The following is a 19,040-nucleotide window of genomic DNA, read 5'->3' as shown; positions in this document are numbered from 1 at the left end:
CGGGGGGGGGGGGGGCTGGCAAACTGGGTACAAGAAGCAGTTGATGTCATCACATTTTTAAATTTACCTCTGCAAATGAGAGGTTTAGAAAATCAAAGCAAGAAATCACAGGACTCTAAAAAGAGCCTGCAGGGCACTGTATGCCATCCTGCCCGTCTCTGGATCAAGATAATGCCTCCACACTATCCCTATTACCTTTCCTGCCTTAACAGGATTAAAGTGCTCATGACATTAAAGACCCCTTTGAATTGGCTGCCTTGCCATCCTTCACACACAATTGTTTTGACTTTCAAACTCATCTCTCTGGATACATAAGCAATTTGTTAACAGTTGCAGGAAGAGAACAGAGCATTTCAGGAGACAGCATGGCTGGATACTAACACTCCTGGAAGCTGTCTGACAAGTTCGGATGGAAAAATCTACAGCTCAGTCCAACACATACACAAACAAAATGCCAGGAATGCAGTTAAGAGAAGCATTTCCCCTAGCTCCTCTAAACAATTCAGAAATTGGTAAAATGGGCCATTTTATTCCAATATGTTGTACAAATGAAACAGTAAAAGGGTAGAGCACCATAAATAGCAGATTCATGAAAGCATCTTTCCCAAAACTGTGTAGTATGACTGTCTACATAACAGACAGTGGCTGGATTCAGCTGCATTACAATACATTGTAGTATATAAACTGCAGCTTGATTAAGCTCCAGTTGCTTTTGATGTCCAATGCAGACAGGAGGGTTGCCAAGTCTGGGTTGGGAAATTCCTGGAGATTTGAGGGTGGAGCCTGGGGAGGGTGGAGTTTGGGAAGGGGAGGGACCTCAATGGGGTATAATGTCATAGATCCCTCCCTCCAAAGCAGTCGTTTTCTCCAGGGGAAATGATCTCTGTAGTCTGGAGATCTCCATGGCCCACAATTCAACAATCCGGATAGTCCAACAAAACAGGGCTTGTTGGTTGGCACCACACTAGGATTCCAAGCTATGGTTTGTGGCTGGTTTGTTAATTACAGGTAGTTCTGATGATAGGATTGTGACATGTGAATTTACAAATTACAGTTTACTGAACTGCATTATTCTTTGCAGCCACCTGGCCATGGAATATAAACCAATATAGGAGGGAAATGACACAAAGCAGCTGACAAGCTGCTCTCCGTTCTGCACCAAACCGGATTTACTACTTGTCACTGGCAGACTAAGTTCATTACACAAAGCATGTTTTTCAAACTATGGTTTATCATTGTACCTGAAGACAGCCACCACGAATAAGCAACTTCTTCAGTGTCAATGATTCAGTGGCAAGAATGCAAAGGAACTAGATAAGCTTATGCTACTACTTTAGTAGTCCTAACTAAAGGGGTTTTTTTTGTGTGTGTGTGCTTTGTTTCCCTGTTCTTATTGCTTGTTTTAAAGTTGGTTTAAATATTAGACTTAATTTTTATTTGTATGAGGATATGTTAGGAAGCCTTCAGGAAGTGAAAATACATGCATAAAGGACCACCTTTTGAATTTCCACATTCCCCTCTTTGACCATTGGGAATGTGGAAGAAGCGTGCACTGAAGACTCATAACATCTCCCTGCTATGGCAGCCATAAAAAAAGCATAAGAGCCCTGCTGGATCAGATCAGTGGTCTACATAGTCCAGAATAAAGTTTTACACAGTGGCCAACCAGTTTCCCTAGAGGGCCAACAAACAGGTTATAGAGCCAAAGGCCTTTCCCCGATCCTGCCTCCCAGTACTGGCATTCAGAGATTTGCTGGAGGTTCCCTTAACTTACCGCAGCTATTAGCCACTGATAGATTCATTGAGGACAGTTCTATCTAACCCCCTTTTATAGCCTTCTATGCCTGTGGCCATCAATACGTTCACTGTTAGTGAATTCCACAATTTATTTGTTGAGTAAAGAAACATTTTCTTTTGTCTTCCTGTCTCTATTACCCATCAACTTCTTTGGGTGCCCTCATGTTCTAGCATTATGGGGAAAAGAGAAAAAGCTCTCCCTACCTCAGGATTACCACATGTAGTGAAGGACAGAAGGGGGAAGAGGAAGCACCAGGGAGGAATGAGTAAGAGGAGCCTTACATGCCCTGGACACGATATGCAAGTTCCATAATCATTTGGAACATGCAGATCTTAATAAAGGAGTGCTGTGGACATTTCCCATTTGCAGACTAGCTGCAAATTCAAACAGAAGCCCCCAAATCACTCAAATAATCTTTTCGCCTCTTCCCAAAGCTACTTCTAAAACTCAGTCCAGTATCCGTTTAGGTGAACACTATGCCATATTTTAAAATCTTCTCAATGAAGAACATCAAGAGGAAAACTGAAATGTAAGATACATTACTTAACTCACATCTTGAAATTAAAACAGCATAGCTATTGAATAAAGGCCACACATTATATCACTTACAAATTTGCCAAGGTTTCTCATTTGGTTCTCAGGCATCCCTCAACTCCTATTCAAGAATACAATGTGGTCAGATAGCAGAGAGTTAATCTAAACAAAGGGAACCTTTACTTGTTTCCATCATAATTAAGTTGTTTTTCCCCCAGCACTTTTACCTCCCTATCCCTCTTATTTATTGTCAGGCAAATGTATACAAAATGTTCACCCTGATTAAGCCTGAAACCAGTTTGCAAGATGAATAAGGTAGATACAAGGAAAAGAAACCAGACATCCCTGCAGCATCATTTTATCTACCTTCTATAGCAAACACCAGGCTGATTGCGGGCTTATCATGAGAGAATTTCTCCCATCATTCAACCCAGTGAGAAAGGAAGCCACTTCCCTGCTACTAAGCATTAATAATTTTGTCTAAATAAGTATCTGTGCTAGACGGATTCATTTCCTACTGGCTCCAACTAGGCTTGTTGCAGATACCCTTATACTTTGCCAGAGTCTACTAGGACATGACTAATTTAAACAGACTGACAAGGCTGGAATGTTCATGTGGTTGAAAGTTAAAGTAGTGAGGATACATTTTCCAACAATAAGCTATAAGTAGCCAGCATTATCATTTTAATGTAAAAATACTCCTAGAATCATATTTATCTGTCTATGACTTTAACACTTTCTGGTAAAACTGAATGCAACAACTATAATTTTAAAAGGCAGTGTGGTTTCTACTTGCTTTTTTAAAGATGGTGTACTGAAAGAGATGCACTGGTTACCCATCTGCTTCCAGGCCCAATTTGAAGTGCTGATTCTTTAAGGCCCTGAATGGCTTGGGACTGGGGTACCTGACACACGGTCTTCTCCTATACTATCCAGCCCAGCAGTTACAATCTTCCTGTCAGGCCCCTGTCTCCTATACTATCCAGCCCAGCAGTTACAATCTTCCTGCGCCCCTGTCTTCAGAGGTGAGGTGGGTGGCAACTGAGAAGGTATTTTCTGGTGGCATTTCACCTTTGGAACACCCTCCCCTCTGAAGATAGTTTCAGAGGGTAGCTGTGTCAGTCTGCAATAGAAGAGCTAGATTCATGTACACTGGCACCTTAGAGACCAACAAGATGTTCAAGCTTTAAACTTTTCAGAGTCATGCTCCCTTTGTCAGATACCACCTAATGCCTGACAAGGCCAAGCACCGAAGAACAGATGCTTTCAAATTATGGTGCTGGAGAAGACTCTTGAGAGTCCCCTGGACTGCAAGGAGATCAAATCAGTCAGTCCTAAAAGAGATCAACCCTGACTAGGGTTGCCAAGTGTATCTTCGCTGGGAGCAGGGGCTCCCGGCCAGCGCACGTCACCCAGAAGTGACGGGAGGACGCCAGGCATGCTGGGGGCGGGGCCACGGCCATACAAGGGAAAACCATATAGTTTTCCCTTGTATGGCTGTGGCCCCGCCCCCAGCGTGCTCGGCGTGCCCACGTCACTTCCGGGTGACGCGCACGTCGGGGTGGAGTTCCCCTGGGGCCTGATCCGGTGCCGCCGGGGAACAGGCCTCTGGGGCAGGGGTTTCCCCGCCCCCCGGGGGGACTTGGGATCCCTAACCCTGACTGTTCCTTGGAAGGCCAGATACTGAAGCTGAAGCTCAAATATTTTGGCCACCAAACAAGAAGGGAGCATTCATTGGAGAAGACACTGATGCTGGGAAAGATTGAAGGTCAAAGAAGAAGGGGACAGCAAAGGATGAGATAGTTAGGCAGTGTTATCGATGCAACGAACATGAAATAAAGCAAACTCTGGAGGATGGCAGAAGACAGGAGGGCCTGGCATGATGTGGTCCATGGGGTCGCGAAGAGTCGGACTCGACTGTGCACCCGCCCGAGGCTCACCTGGTGCTTGCTTGACTGCCTTTTAGGCACCAGGCAAACACACATCTTTTCACCCAAGCTTTTAATTAGGGGTTTTATCCTGCCCGCTTTTTAATGGTCTGCGTCTGGTCTGAGATCTGTTGTATGGATAGATTTGTGCTGTTTCTGTGCAATGGCTTGTTTGTGTGTTTTTTAAATTTTGTTTTTTTATGTTTTCAGTGTATTGTATGTCACGTCTTTTATCTATGCCATAAGCTGCCTTGAGCTCCCTAAGGAAGAAAGGTGGCTAATAAATGTTTGAAATAAATAAATAAATAAAACATTTTAATGGCTTGACATTTTATATTTTAACATTATTTAATAGTAAGCCACCTCAAGCAGAACTCTGAAGAGGTGGCATAGAAATATCCTGAAGAAATAATAAACATTCTTGAATAAACCTGATTAGCCCAATCTCATTAGCTTGGAAGCTAAGCAGAGTCAGCAACAATTAGTACTCGGATGGGAGACCACCAAGGAAGGCTGGGGTTTTGCTAAGCAGAGGAAGGCAACAGCAAGCCATCTTTGCTCATGGTGAAAGCCCCTGAGGGATCACCATACGTTGACTGTGACTTTATTATTCTTGTTGTCGTAATAACTGACTTTTTAGGGATTGATGGTATCAGGGAGCCTCATTTTTAGATGGAGATTGATGGTCCAACTTTTGAACTTGGCACCTCAGTCTGTTTTACTTGCATAAGCTGCTTTCCTAACCCAAACTGCCATTCAGCAAAAGGTCAATTGTAGTAACATCAAGGGCTGCCTTTCAAACCCTCCATGCAGTCATTCTTCACTTATTTATTTTGCAACAGGCAATGCTAATTCTCCTTCAGTGAGGATTTCCAGTAAAGGTTCTGATGGCAAACCACAAGAAGTTTATTATATGGTCAACAGACCTTTAAAATACAAGCATTAAAACAGAACATAGAAATTATTAAAATTTGATTAATGCAGTTATTTCACCATTCAGGACCTTATTTCAATGGCTGCACTGAAAAAACTGCCACTGTTTCAGAAATATGTACATTCTTCCTAGCAAGAAGAAGGCTAACTAGCTGTTCTGCTAAACAATCTGGTAGCATAGACAAAAATGGAGTAATTATATCCTCTTAACTCCCTTATTATAATTGCAAGATGGCAGCTCATGGTGGGACACAGTATCAACTCTGCACTGTAAGGATACAATCTACTGACTGAGGGTGTGTACACATAGCAACTCTCAATATTTGCTGTTGGCAAAACTTTACAATGGGCTAAAGCAGGGGTGGCCAAACTTGCTTAACGTAAGAGCCACATAGAATAAACCTCAGATGTTTGAGAGCCGCAAGACATGAACGAATATTACACACGTTTTTATTGAAAATATGCAAATTTGCTTTGGATTAACATTAAATGAGACTGCCAACAATAAAAAGGGTAAAAATAGATATTGATAATGATATTTATTTGTCCAATGGTGTTTGTAGGCTGGAGAAGAACTTTGAGAATGCATTTAAAGTTAAAGTTGCTTTCTTTCTCTGCTCCCCCCTGCCTCAAGCCTACCCAGGAAGGGGAAGACTGGCTGAGGAAGAGAAGACCGATTAGGGCGGCATGCCTCCCCTTCACTTCCCCAGCCACCCTGCCAGGAGCACTCAATATGTGTAAAAGAGCCACATGTGGCTCCTAAGCCACAGTTTGGGCACCCCTGGGCTAAAGTAAAAGATTTCCTATATTTTGGGATACCTAAGGTATCTAAATAACTTGCCCCTTTCTTGGGCACTAGAAAATTTAGGTCCAAGTTTTAAGGTTGAGTAAGATCTATATGCCGAAGCATAAACGTTACAATCACAAAAGCTTTGCTTGCCTAATGCCTGTGCTTTTTCCAGACTATAACACAGTAAAAGCAGGTGAGCAAATCCCGAACCATTAATTTCTTAGGTTACTGGGGAAGCTGCCTTGGCATCCTATTGGCCCATCCCACCGGCTCCTCCATTCTTACACCCTCACTTTTGATGCATTGTACCTTGGAAGTTGTAGTTCTCAGCTGGCCTTACTGCAACCATAGCAAAGGGAATTAGAACTACAACTCTCAAGTTGGGAGTACGTAGAGGCTGTGAGGCATTAGCAGGGAGTCAGTTGAAATGTTAATCAAACTGTTAAATGGAGGTTGAGGGGAAAGGGAAGACCTGGACATCTCCCTGAATTACATCTGCCCATGAAGAAAATGGTTGCTTTGGACGGTGAGCTCTATGGCAGTATACCTCATTGAAGTCCTTCAACAAACGTGGCCCTCTCCTAAGTATTGCCAACCTCGAGGCAGCATCTGGAGATCTCCAGCTATTCCAACTGATCTCCAGATAACCAAGATCAGTTCTCCTAGAGATAATAGCTGCTTTGACCAGTGGACTCAATGGCATTATACCCTGCTGAGGTCCCTCCCCACCCCAAACTCTTCTCTCCCCAAGCTCTACCCCTCAAATCTACAGGTATTTCCCAACCCAGAGTTGGCAACCCCGTAACTGTCTATGGACCCGCTTTCCAGACCCTTGGAACCCAGTAAACATGGCATAGGAGGAGGTGCTTTTCTACCTTAGCTGCCACTGCATAACCCCATATCAGCATAAATCAGAGGTGGAGGGAACCATACCTGTTACCATGTGGCTCCCCTCCCATACAACCCACTTGGGGCACCTGGAGCCTCTTTCTAGAACTCGCTGTATTTCTTCCCACAATGGGCCTTACTCCTAGTTTACACATAATGTATTTTTCAGTTTTAGAGAGGCTAGAGGCTTGATCTCGATAGCAACTAGCCAGAAGTTTATGGCAGTGATCCTAGTTGTTAATGATCATATTCCCTTTACTGCTTATTGCACACCTTTGTTACACACTTAGGCAGTTCTAGAATACCTGTAAGAAACTGAGACTGCATCCTGTCTATATTTGGATTGTGTCCTACAAACCCCATACAGTAGCCTACCCCATACACTATTTGTGGCACCACTTTTGCTTTGTAACATATAAACCACATCTGAGACAAAACTTCCACATTCAACACAATAAAATCTGGCAATTGCTCAAGCAAAGTGTCCAGCATTCTCCTGTGCTTGCCGGAGATGTGCCGACCATTTGCCTGGAGAATGAAACACTATACCCAAATACTTGCAGAGCTACACTGGCTCCAGTATGTGTCCGTCCATGAACCATCTAAACTGAATTCTGTTGTTTGAAAATACCAAAGCTTTGGTTTTGTCACAATTAATTTCCAAGGATGCAACGCTTTGCAAATTCTTTAAGACAGAGGTCCCCAAGCTTTTTGAGCCTGCAGGCACCTTCGGAATTCTGACAGTGTGGTGGACATAGCCACACAATAGCTGCTCAGGAAGCCACACAAAATGGCTACCACAACTTACTTTCAGTGACACAGTAGAGATCCTTGCACTGTGGTGGCAGCTGCTGCCAAAGCAACTGCCAAAGTCTGCACAGCCAATCAGAAGCCTTGCTGGTCAAAAGCTCCACCTGGCTCCACCCACTTTCTAAAAACACTTGAAATGCAGCACAAAATGAGTTGGTGGGCACCATGGTATAAGAGCACACGAGAGGCCCAATATGGTTTGGGAGATAATGGCTGCATCACCTGATGTCACAAAGCATTGTAGCTTGGCCCTCAAATCACATAGTATAAGCTTAAGCTGAACAATAACACTTTTTCAACTATGCTAAAAGCATGAACTTCTTATATAGAAGTGGGTAAAACTGTGCACTATATACAGGATTATCCCACTGTATATAGGGTTATCCCACTGACTGCTGCCATTGCAGAGGGAGAATGTAAGGATTTTTTTAAATTAAACACACACACACACACACCAAAATGCTGGTTATCTGCTGTGCTGGTATGTCATGATCCCTAAAGCTACCCATTATCACTTTTGGGTTGTACCTGCAAGTGACAAATGTCTCCACACACACACCCCAACCCCTATACCTACAGATATTGGTCCCCACATAGAGCAAATCAGATAGTTGCCCCTACCTCTCACTGAGACAGTTTAGGGGAAAGGGAGATTTGATAGGAGAGAAAAGATTGCATAAGAGTCTGTGTGTTGCACATAAGAGAGACAGATAAGCAGCATAGTCTAAATGGGGCCTCAAAGACCTTCTATCATGGGCCTGATTAAAAAGGGAAATTAAAGAACAACAGAGCTTAAGAAATGGGCAAAAGGAAAGATGGTGCTTCAAAGGGGGCTTGTGAGTTGGTGTATGTAAGGGGGCAGAAACAGCTGAGACACCAGCAGGTTTGGCTAAGCCTGGGAGAGATGTAGCGCTAAGCCATAAGATGATGTTTCTATCAGCTGACTTACAGTAGCATTCTAAGAACCCTTTCTTGGGAGGAAGCCCAATTGAATGGACACGAGAAGGATTCTGAGTAGATCTGCTTAGGATTGCACTGTCAAGAACTCTGACCAACCAGCTCTTATTACAATGAGGGTAGAAATGTTCCACCCTTATAACCTTCCAGCCCCAAACAAACAAATAATATTTCCCATGTCTCCAGGTGTCTCATTCTCAAGTCAAATTGACTGTTTCCTATTTTGAAAGAGAACAAAAGGTCCTTTAAATTGACATGCCTTGTGCTGTAAGATTTAATGCCCTTCTTTGGAAGGAGCAGTGACAGCTTCCCCCTATGCTCCTTCCTATGCAATACATAGCTACACAATGCCAGACTTTAAATCGTTCAACAGCAAGCTTTAAATCATCCTGCCGAGTAATCTGTAGGGAGACATACCAGTCTTTCTTCAGAGAGAGATCAATGAGCTGTGGAGACATGTTGGCCAGGAATCTCTCCTTTCATCTAGATGTACAACATGACACACCAGGTGCCAGCTTAACTGCTGTTCTTGCAGGAATGGGCAACTTTTATAGTCAAGCAACTCCAAGATGCATCTTGGGATTTGAGAGGGTGGAAGTAGCTGTTAGTTTAAAATAATCAAATCAGGTTGGAGAGACTCTCCGTCAATAATTCAGATAATTTTACTTCAGCTGATGTATGTGATAAATCCTGTAAAGTGACGTTTTAGCATTTGCACTCAATATAAACTTTTGAAAAAGTAGGGGTTTGTGGAAACAAGCCACATTTATTTGAACAGGCCTAGGGATGAATCTTATTTTACCTTTTCAGCTGTGTAGAAATCTTGCCTAGGTACATTCTTACATAAACAGCTGGAGTCCCTGCTATGATGCAAAGGCTAGTTTGCGCCTTCACCCAGTGAAGAGGAACTTTGTGTGTGTGCATGTGTGTAGATATGCAAAGTGCCATCAAGTCACAACCCACTTATTGCAACCCCATAGGGCCTTCAGGGCAAGAGACTAACTGAGGTGCTTTGCCATTGTCTTCCTCTGAATAGTGACCCTGGAGCTCCTTGCTGGTCTCCCATCCAAATACTACTCAGGGCCAACACTGCTTAGCTTCTGAGATCTGATGAGATCGAGCTAACCTGGGCCATCCAGGTCAGGGTGAAGAAAAAGTTTAGTCAACAAGAAATCAAGTTTCAAGCAAGATTTTTTTTAAAAAAAACAACAACACATGACCCTGTCCTCACTTCATGTGGTGCAAAACTTTCTTTTTTTCCTTCCAAAAACAATTTATTAGGATATATTATTAAGTCAAATACAAATTATATTAATAGTTGTTATACATCCTTTCTTCTATTTTTCTCCCCCCCCCCTTGGCTTCCCACAGTGCTCCAACCTCCAGCCCATTTCTTAAGTTTTCTTCTATTTTCCCTTATCTTTTAATCATAATCTACCGGTAACATTTCTTTCACCTATTGTTTTCTTATAATTAACTTTCTTCTAATAACACACACTTTTCAATAACTGTCAAAGCAAATTAAATTGTCTTTTACATCCCACGGTGCAAAACTTTCTCAAATAAGGCAGAATGGGAACGGAGGTGGCCTTTCTACTGTCTGAGATGAACATAAAACAAGTATGCCAAGAGGACCAACTGAACCTTCAAAGCATCTTCATTCTCCCTCACCTCCCTATTAGCTTCTCAGAGATCTCTCAGGGACAATCTGAAGTATTATCTATCAGTCTGAGCAGCAACTAGCGGAGTAGACTAAGACAACTTTTCTTTTCTTTTCTTTCTTTCTTTCTTTACAGTTAACTCTACTGGCAGGAGTTCCAGCTCCTGCCAACCTAGCAGTTCGAAAGCAAGAAATTGCAAGTAGATAAATAGGTACCACTTCGGTGGGAAGGTAACAGCGTTCCGTGTGCCTTGGTGTTTAGTCATGCCAGCCACATGACCACGGAAACGTCTTCGGACAGCGCTGGCTCTTCGGCTTTGAAACGGAGATGAGCACCGCAACCCTAGAGTCGAATCAAGGGAATCTTTACCTTTTTACCTACTGGCACATGGAACAGTTTAATTTTCCCATAGAAATTCTTGCTCTGGAAGATGTTTTAAGATGCATTTTAACTTCCAGCAGCATTAATCCATACAGGTGTGTGTGGAGGGAGACATTTCCCTTAGGAGAGCCCCCTGGAAGCTGTGGTCTGTAGTCATGGTGATAGAAAACAGAGGGGGCTAACCTTTGCCAGTAAGTTTCCTGAAAAGCAATGCTTAGGTTTCTTAGCTGTTTGGCTTTTTATTCCAAACTTGAGCCTGCTTACACTGACACATATTTACCTGGCAGTGGTACCAAGCAGATAAGGAAAGGGTAGTAAGGGCAGCTGCCCCACTTGCAAAAACAACATTAGAGATGTGAAAGGCTTCCCTGTTTCTCCCATTAAAAAGAAAGATGGAAGGGGCTATACTAACACATCTTTGCCCTGTCTCCCTTCATGGGAAGCAAAGAGAAGCAGTTGATTTCAGGAAAAGAATCTTCCATCCTTTTCACTTCACACCTTGCCTAAGACAAAAGAGAAATGGGAGGGGATGATAGGGCTAGAAAACCTTGGAATGAGCAATTAAGATTCCTGCCATCAGGCTGGAAGGCGAAGTTGCTCCAATTTAGGCAAAGACCTTCTAAGTGAAGAATAATAATGGCCAGTAAAAGAACAGAGTGCAGTCACACTCCATAGCTGTCAATGCTGAGCTAAGTAAATCCTTGGATATCCTCATATATTATGAATGAGTGGAATGTAACCCATTGTTCAGAAAACAATATCTGGTTACTCAAAGATTCAGCACATACCACATTGGCTTGTTGTTTTTCTTAAGTCTGTATTCAAAATAAAATTCTGGAATAAAAAGAAGGGTCAAAGGTGTCAGAGCAAGTTAAAATATAGACTTAGCAGGTGCAACATTTAGACATGCTGATGTCAGGGGGAAGATGTAGGCAGCTGTTAAAAACTTGCTTGAGATGCTCCTTGAACATGGGGAGATGTTGAAGAACAAAGTTTGAGCCCAGTGGCACCTTTAAGATCAACAAAGTTTAATTCTGGGTATAAGCTTTCATGTGCATGCACACGACATCAGATACATTGAAACAGAATTTCGTCAAGCCTTACATATAGGGAGAGAGAGGGTGTGGGGGGGTTAGTTACAAGGAAGGGCTAGTTAGAGTCAAGATGCATAAGTGAGGCAAGAAGTATAGGTGAGATTGGATTAAAGCAGTTAAGATCTGTGAATGGCAGCAAATTAGTGTACAAATCTAAGACTTAACAAACAGACAAACAGACGTAAAAGCTAAGTTTCGGTCCAGTTGCACCTCCACGACCAACAAAGTCCATTTCTGGGTATAAGTGAGAACTGAGATACTTCCTCAGATACAGTGCAACAGATTTCTTCAAGCATTACATATAGGTGAGGGGGTTAGTTTCCAGGAAAGGCTAATTAGAGTCAAGGTGCAAGGGAGATGTTGTCACAGCATTGTTGCAACAAAGCAAAATTTATCAGCTTCTCAAAGACATGATTCTAGTGGAAAACTAATGTCATTAATTCTTTGCTTTGCACTACCAGGGCAAACCAAAAGGAACTGAGATAACACTAATTCATAAGGAAATATTAACATAATGATATATAGATGAGCTTATTAGAATTTCCTTGTTGGATCAAATCCCTGTGATACCTGAACTGCCTAGACTTCAGCCACTCTCAGTAGTTGCTCACCCAATGTCTCACTGATGCCCAACCATTGGTGAAATGAGGTGCTTTCTGGAAAGCCAACATTCTCTTAATGGTCTTGGAAAATCCTAATTTTTGTGGCTGGGGATAGAGGGTGAAATGAGGTGCTTTCTGGAAAGCCAACATTCTCTTAATGGTCTTGGAAAATCCTAATTTTTGTGGCTGGTAATGGAAAACTGCTTTTATGTGTTCTTAATTTTCTGTGCTCCATGGTACCCATATGACTTTTGTCTTCATTAATCTACAAAGGATACCACATTTTGTCATTTAAAAAAGGAGCGAGTCCTATAACTAGGAGACTGAAGGTGACTGAAATGATGTTTCACAATAACTTGGAAAAATCAAGGTTTGTTCTGTGGGGACACTACATCACGTTCTCCCAGGACAATAATTCCAAGGCAGTACGTGGCAACCACACTTTCCCAGAATGGTATGATGGAGTGCCTAGAGAGTAAGGAATCTGCAAACCATGTACATTTTTAATGAAATCCACAGTCCTCAGCCATTCACATTGCTGAGGATATGGACTGAGAAATTTCATGATGACAGCAGCTGGCAAGTCACTTGGAGTGCTGTCCATGAGTGATCGGTGCTGATGCAATACAGCAACTGAGCTAAGAGCTAAGAGCTTCGCTTTCTTCTGTGCCTCGCCAAACTCAGAACTGCCCAGAAATAAAAAAGCAGCTGTTTCATTTGGTACCAAAATAAGCATACATGGCTAACCAGTAGGAGGAGCAAACTTGGGATAAACAAATCCTTCCCCAGTTTATCCCCTCCACTAACCTTTGCTCTCTAACTTTAGATTCTAAGTTCTTTGGCGCAGAGATCTGTCTTCTCATACTCTCTACAGAGTCACGCACCTTGATGGTGCTTTGTACATAAAATAAATATTCTTCCCTCTTGTCCACAGAAATCCTGGCCAAAAGACCTAAAGCATTCACACAAATATGAGGGACTAGAGTGCATCCTGTGCTTGCTGGTCTTGACGACTTAAAAAGCATTTCAAAATTTCCTAGCACTAATTAGGCACTAAACTTTCAGAAATTATTGGTGTGAACAAGGATGATGAGAGAATAGCAATCTCTAAAAGTTTAACAGCACAGTTGCTTTGCTGTCTGCTTATACAACTGAACAGTCCATAATGCATTAATGCAATGGGATGACAACTTCAGCTAATCTTTTAGCTTCTAGATAAATCAATACACAAACCTTGACAAGACAGAAGTAGTGCTGGCTGACAAGTGAAGATCTTGAAGGACATTATGCTTTCTACTCTTGTTGGGGTTTAGCTGACCCCTTGCTGACTCAGTTAAGAGACTAGGGGGTCATACTGCGTCCAGCACTGCTGGTGGAGAAGCAAGTTAATACAGTTGCAAAAACACACCTCTTCCAACTCTGTTTAGCATGGCCTTGACTAGGCCAGTCTGGTCGACTGGGTTCCCACCACTGTAACACCAAGACTAGACTACTGTAATACATTCTACATAGGTCTCCCCTCTCAACTCAGAGACTCTGGCTGGTGAAGAATGCTGCAGCTCAGAAGCTAGGAGGAGCATGCCTATTACTCCCATTCTGCAGTCACTCCATTGACTGCCCATCAGTTACTGGGGTCAATTCCAGTTATTGGCTATCACATACAAAGCTCTTCATGGCCTTGGTTTCCCATATCTGCAGGACCATTTCTCTCTGTGTGCTGTACAACGACAGCTCCACTCATCCAAGCAGGGCCTTCTGCAGATGCTGTAAGAAGGCAGACCCTCTCCTCTCACTGAGGGGTCAATTGCAGCCTTCATTTAATAGCCACCAAGATCTTGCATGCCAGGCAGTTTGATTCTGGAAGGTATAATGTCAAGGTGTCTGACCCTGCTGCAACCTTCTCCCCACCCTAAGGTATGCAAAAGTGCACAATAGGCTTCCAAAGCCAGGCTTCTCACCCCAGAACTAATCCCGTTCTTAACTAATCCCGTCATAACCCCATCTTCCGACATTTACCTTTCAGTAGCTACACCTAACACTGATAGCTTTCCCATCCAATACATTGAAGGGGCCATCAAGCAACACTTTGCATTTTGAATAGTTTAACATTAGCCACCATAGTTTGCCCCAAAGCAATCATAGCTTTGCCCAAATCATTGCTCACCTCAGGAAAACCTTTTCAGACCTCTCACACATCTTTGTCCATCTCATGGGGGATACATTAAGATCCACCTCAGGGAGAATTCCTGCTATAACTGGGCTCCCCAGAGCCCCAGTTGTGTGTGTGTGTGTCCTCCTGGATCCAAGCCTCACACCCGAGACACTGGATGTTTTGTCTTGCTCTTCCAAGGACTTTGTGCTTCTAGATAGGTAAATATCACCCATCCTAATCTCTATCCTTCCTACTCTTTTTAAAAACTTTGCCAGCCTTGTATGTTTGTTCCCCCATGTGCTCTTGTGTGTGTTTTTGCTCTTACATTCTCTTTAAATAAAATCTTTTCTATTTAATCTGGACTGGTTTATTTTGAGAGTTCTCAGAGGGAAAAATCCATGTAAACACTGGTAGAGATCTCACTTGTTACCCCCTCTTGCAAGCTCTGTCTCCAATTACGTTTATTCCCATGAATAGATGAATAGAGACACCCCCCCAATTTGGGTAACAATGCTACCCAGGAAATGGGTAAAATCAACAGCTGCAAATACACATGCATTTTCTGTTGTGGTCCTTATCTTTTGGAATGGCCTGCCTGATGAGGTTAAGAAGGTTCCTGGCCTCCTAGCTTTCCACAAACTGTACAAAACTGAATTATAGCAGAGGGCTTTTTTACACAAGTAATGGAGTTTACTGTAATAAAGTGGTTCAGAAAGATGCTTTCATAAAGGGATAGGGACTATGGGCTATACTACTGTGTACTGTCTGTTGCTGGAAGTATGCTCCTCCTGTGTAATTTATGCATCATATAATGTGTCATGTTTAAATGCTTATACTTTGTTTCAGATTTCTGCAATTTAAACCCTACTGCACTATTTGTTGGAAGTCCCTTCCTGTTGATCTTATTGACTTACACTGTATAATCCACCTCCACTCTCAGTGAGGAAGGTGGATTATAAATGACACACACACACACACACACACTACAGAATTAAATAAACATAAACTTTATCAACCACACAAACTATATCCTTCCACTTTTGTTGACTGTGGCTGCAAACTGGGGGACTGATCAGGAAAAGAAAGCTCTTGAAGGCCCCGGTCACACGGGCTGGAAAATGCAGGGGGGAAGTGTGGCTGTTTGCCCCGGGGCAAACTAACGCACGACTGAGAGATCAGACCTCCGGTTGAGGTCCCGTCGAGGTCCCGTGGCCGGGGGGAGGTGCCGATCACACCACAGGCAAAGAAGCGGGGCGGCACGGCAAACAGGGTTGTTGTTTGGGGTTTTTTTACTTTTGTAAACTGAAGTGTCCGCATGCTCCGTTGGGTGCTTGTGCGCATCCGTGGAGGCTTGGGGGGGAAAATGACCTGTTTGCGAGGGGACATGGGCGGGCGCCGGATGCCACCAGAAACACGATCAGATGCCCGCCCTTGCCCCGCGGTTTCCGGAAACTAGTACCTCCAAGGTACTAGTTTTTTTGCCGCGCATCTTCGGAGGGAAGCCTCGGTTGAGCCACGGGAGCTCTACGCTTCCCAGATGTGGCGGTGAGATCGCACCCGGAAAATCCGCCTATCTTCCATCTGTCTAGCGTGGCTACTGTTTCGTGTGACCACAGCCGAAGTTGAACAACATGTAGTTAGGGATATAAAAATTATGCCACCGACAGATACTGCTAAAGGTAAGGGATCACTCTGAAGATGGCAGTGCAGTCATTATGATTCAATGATGCCTTGAGAGTGAAAACAAGCAGAAATTCAGCACAGAACACTGTACCTATAAAGTTTTATCACATTTCTATCTTGCCTTTCCAAGAAACTTAAGGTGCTATATGTAGAACAGCCCCCTCCCATTTTTTTCTTCACAAAAGCTCTGAGTTTGAGAGAGCACTTCAAGGCTACCCAAAGAACTTTATGATTCAGGGAAGTTTTAAACTTAGTTCTCCCTGGTCCTGCTCCAACACTCTAACCACTTCTGCAGGTTTTATCTTCAGGGGGGACAGAATCAGAAGGGGAAGAAGACTGAGGGGCTACGTCCGTAGGAAATATTTAATATTTAAATCCCAAGAGGGCTCATAACATGTAACGATATGTAATATAATTAGAACAAAATATCAATAAAACCTCAGTAACATCATCAAAGTTCAATGCTATAAAATAGCCCCATATCTTGCTGAATCAAGTGGTCATGGCATTTCCCCCACAAAGTGCCAGTGTGGGGTAGTGGTTAGAGTATTGGACTAGTATCTGGGAGACCCAGGTTCAAACCCCAACTCTGTCACGGAAAGTTGCTGGATGACCATGGGCAAAACACACACCCTCACCCTAACTTACCTCGAAGGTTTGTTGTGAGCATAAAATGGAGGGGAGGAGAATGATGTAAGCTGCTTTGGGTCCCCACTGGAGAGAAAGGCAGGCTATACAGTGTAAGGGCTGCCCCAGAAAGTGACTTGCTCATTCTCATTATAGTTATTATTTCTGTTAATGAGGGGGTCTCTTGGGAGGGGCTTTTCTAACCAATGGCAGTAAATTTTGGGAGGGGTAGTCACATGGGCATGTTCTTGAAAACAGGCAAGTATCAGGCTACAGAGTACTTTCAAGGGTGAATTCCGTACTATGTATTGGACCCAGAAACTTAATGGCTGCCAGGGTAAGTGCTGCAAGATTGGTCGAACGTGCTACTTCTGGATTCCTCATTATATCAAGTAGGACAGCTACAGTATATTTTGCAAGGAGTCACCTGGGTGTGACAAAAATTACAAGATCAAGGCCAGAGAGACTGAAGATGTGAGAAGTTAACAGTAGATTGTTTGTACCAAGAAGGGGAAAAACTGTAAACAGGATTTTCTTTTATTTAGTGATTTATAGTCCACTTTTTCCCACTGGGGACTCCCAGCAGCTTACTGAAAGCCTAGAAAACTATAATTTAGGTTAACAAAGAAAAATAAAAATATACAATAGAACTCCTAATCCTGAACTAGTTCTCTGTAAGGACTTTGTAGCCAGTCCCTTAAGTGTGAGGAGGTAAGAATTATAGCCTGGCATTATCAAAATGTCTAAACACTAAGCAGATCTATACTATTACAAATGTTGATACAGGGTGGATATTATGTAGCCTTCTTGTACTTACAAAACCATTATCTAAAACCTTTAAATGCTACCATAAAATACTCACCTTTCTTGCAAAATAAGTTTATTTTCCTTCTTCCAGAACTCTTTAAAATCAGAACTGAATTCATGCCAAATACTGAAGAAAGCATTTAAGGACACCTCCTTTTCACTCATTTTTGGTTTCATACAGAAGTATGCTGTAGTCTCCAAAAAGCTGTCAAAGAAAACAAAATGGCAGATATTTTATTAGCAACAACAGGGTGAATTTTCTCTCTGTCCAAATACCTATTTCATACATGACTGATGCAGCAGGCCGATAGCAATCAGAAACGCAGGTCTGGCTCTTTCATGTTCATATTGTGAGTTAGAATTACTTTGCAAACTAGAGGCCTGTTGTTTATCACAGAAATACAGTTTTGAGACAAAAGCTTTTTACATTTTTTCAGCTGAAAGAGAATTTTTCAAATGCAAGAAAAATCAGACTCTTGCAACAATTCACCCAGGGGGGGGACCCCACCCCGACGTGAACGTCACCTGGAAGTGACGCGACCATGCCGGGCATTCTGGGGGTGGGGCCACGGTCATCCGAGGGAAAACTCTATGGTTTTCCCTCGGATGGTCATGGCCCCGCCCCCAGCATGCCCAGCGTCGTCATGTCACTTCCGGGTGACGTGCGTGTGGCGTGCGCTCCAGCCACGGACTGGGAGTCCCCCGGTAAGAAGAAATTTCCACTTGGCAACCCTAAATGCCATAGAGGCTACCTGTTAAAAGCTGCCATTTCCTCCAGAGGAGCTGATCTCTGCAGCCTGGAGATCACTCTGAGAGATCTCCAGGCTCCACCTGGAAGCTGGCAACCCTAGTTCATGTGCTATATCTCTACTATACCTGAATCGTTTTATAAATCTGCACCACACTGGCTACCGTGATTCTTGACAATATTTGAACAAGGTGTTTCATCTCCATCAGGAAGAAAAGGTGAAAAGTCACATACTGATTGAACTAAAACGCTTCCATGCATGACACTTTGGAATAAAAACACAGTAAGGCAGCTATCATTAAAAAACACACAGTTTTATGTGAAAGCAGACCACATTTATGTTTGCTCTTTCTTTGTTGCTATCTCCATCAGGAAGAAAAGGTGAAAAGTCACATACTGATTGAACTAAAACGCTTCCATGCATGACACTTTGGAATAAAAACACAGTAAGGCAGCTATCATTAAAAAAAACCCACCGTTTTATGAAAGCGCAGTCCATTTATTTGTTTGCTCTTTCTTTGTTGCTAGATGAACACCACACCCAGACATGCAGTCCAGAACATAACCAAACTGATGAACCTTTCCACTTCTTACACACCTGAGAAATCCTTGGATTTAGAAGCATACAAGGGGTGGACCCGCGATAC

General features: G+C 43.0%; 1 protein-coding gene across 1 annotated transcript in view; it reads right to left on the bottom strand.

Moving 5' to 3' along the window:
• FMN2 (formin 2) overlaps window positions 1-19,040 on the bottom strand; it is a 267,533-nt gene that overhangs the window by 6,995 nt on the left and 241,498 nt on the right. Inside the window, exon 17 of the mRNA XM_015421613.1 lies at window positions 17,701-17,850. Within this exon, the coding sequence (XP_015277099.1) occupies window positions 17,701-17,850 (150 nt within the window). The remainder of the gene's footprint in view (window positions 1-17,700; window positions 17,851-19,040) is intronic.

This window comes from Gekko japonicus, unplaced genomic scaffold (assembly GCF_001447785.1).
Source record: "Gekko japonicus isolate JY-2015 unplaced genomic scaffold, Gekko_japonicus_V1.1 scaffold378, whole genome shotgun sequence".
Classification (NCBI taxonomy): Eukaryota; Metazoa; Chordata; class Lepidosauria; order Squamata; family Gekkonidae; genus Gekko; species Gekko japonicus.
Note: the sequence above shows the minus strand (reverse complement) of the source record. Positions and strands in the feature narration are given on the sequence as shown.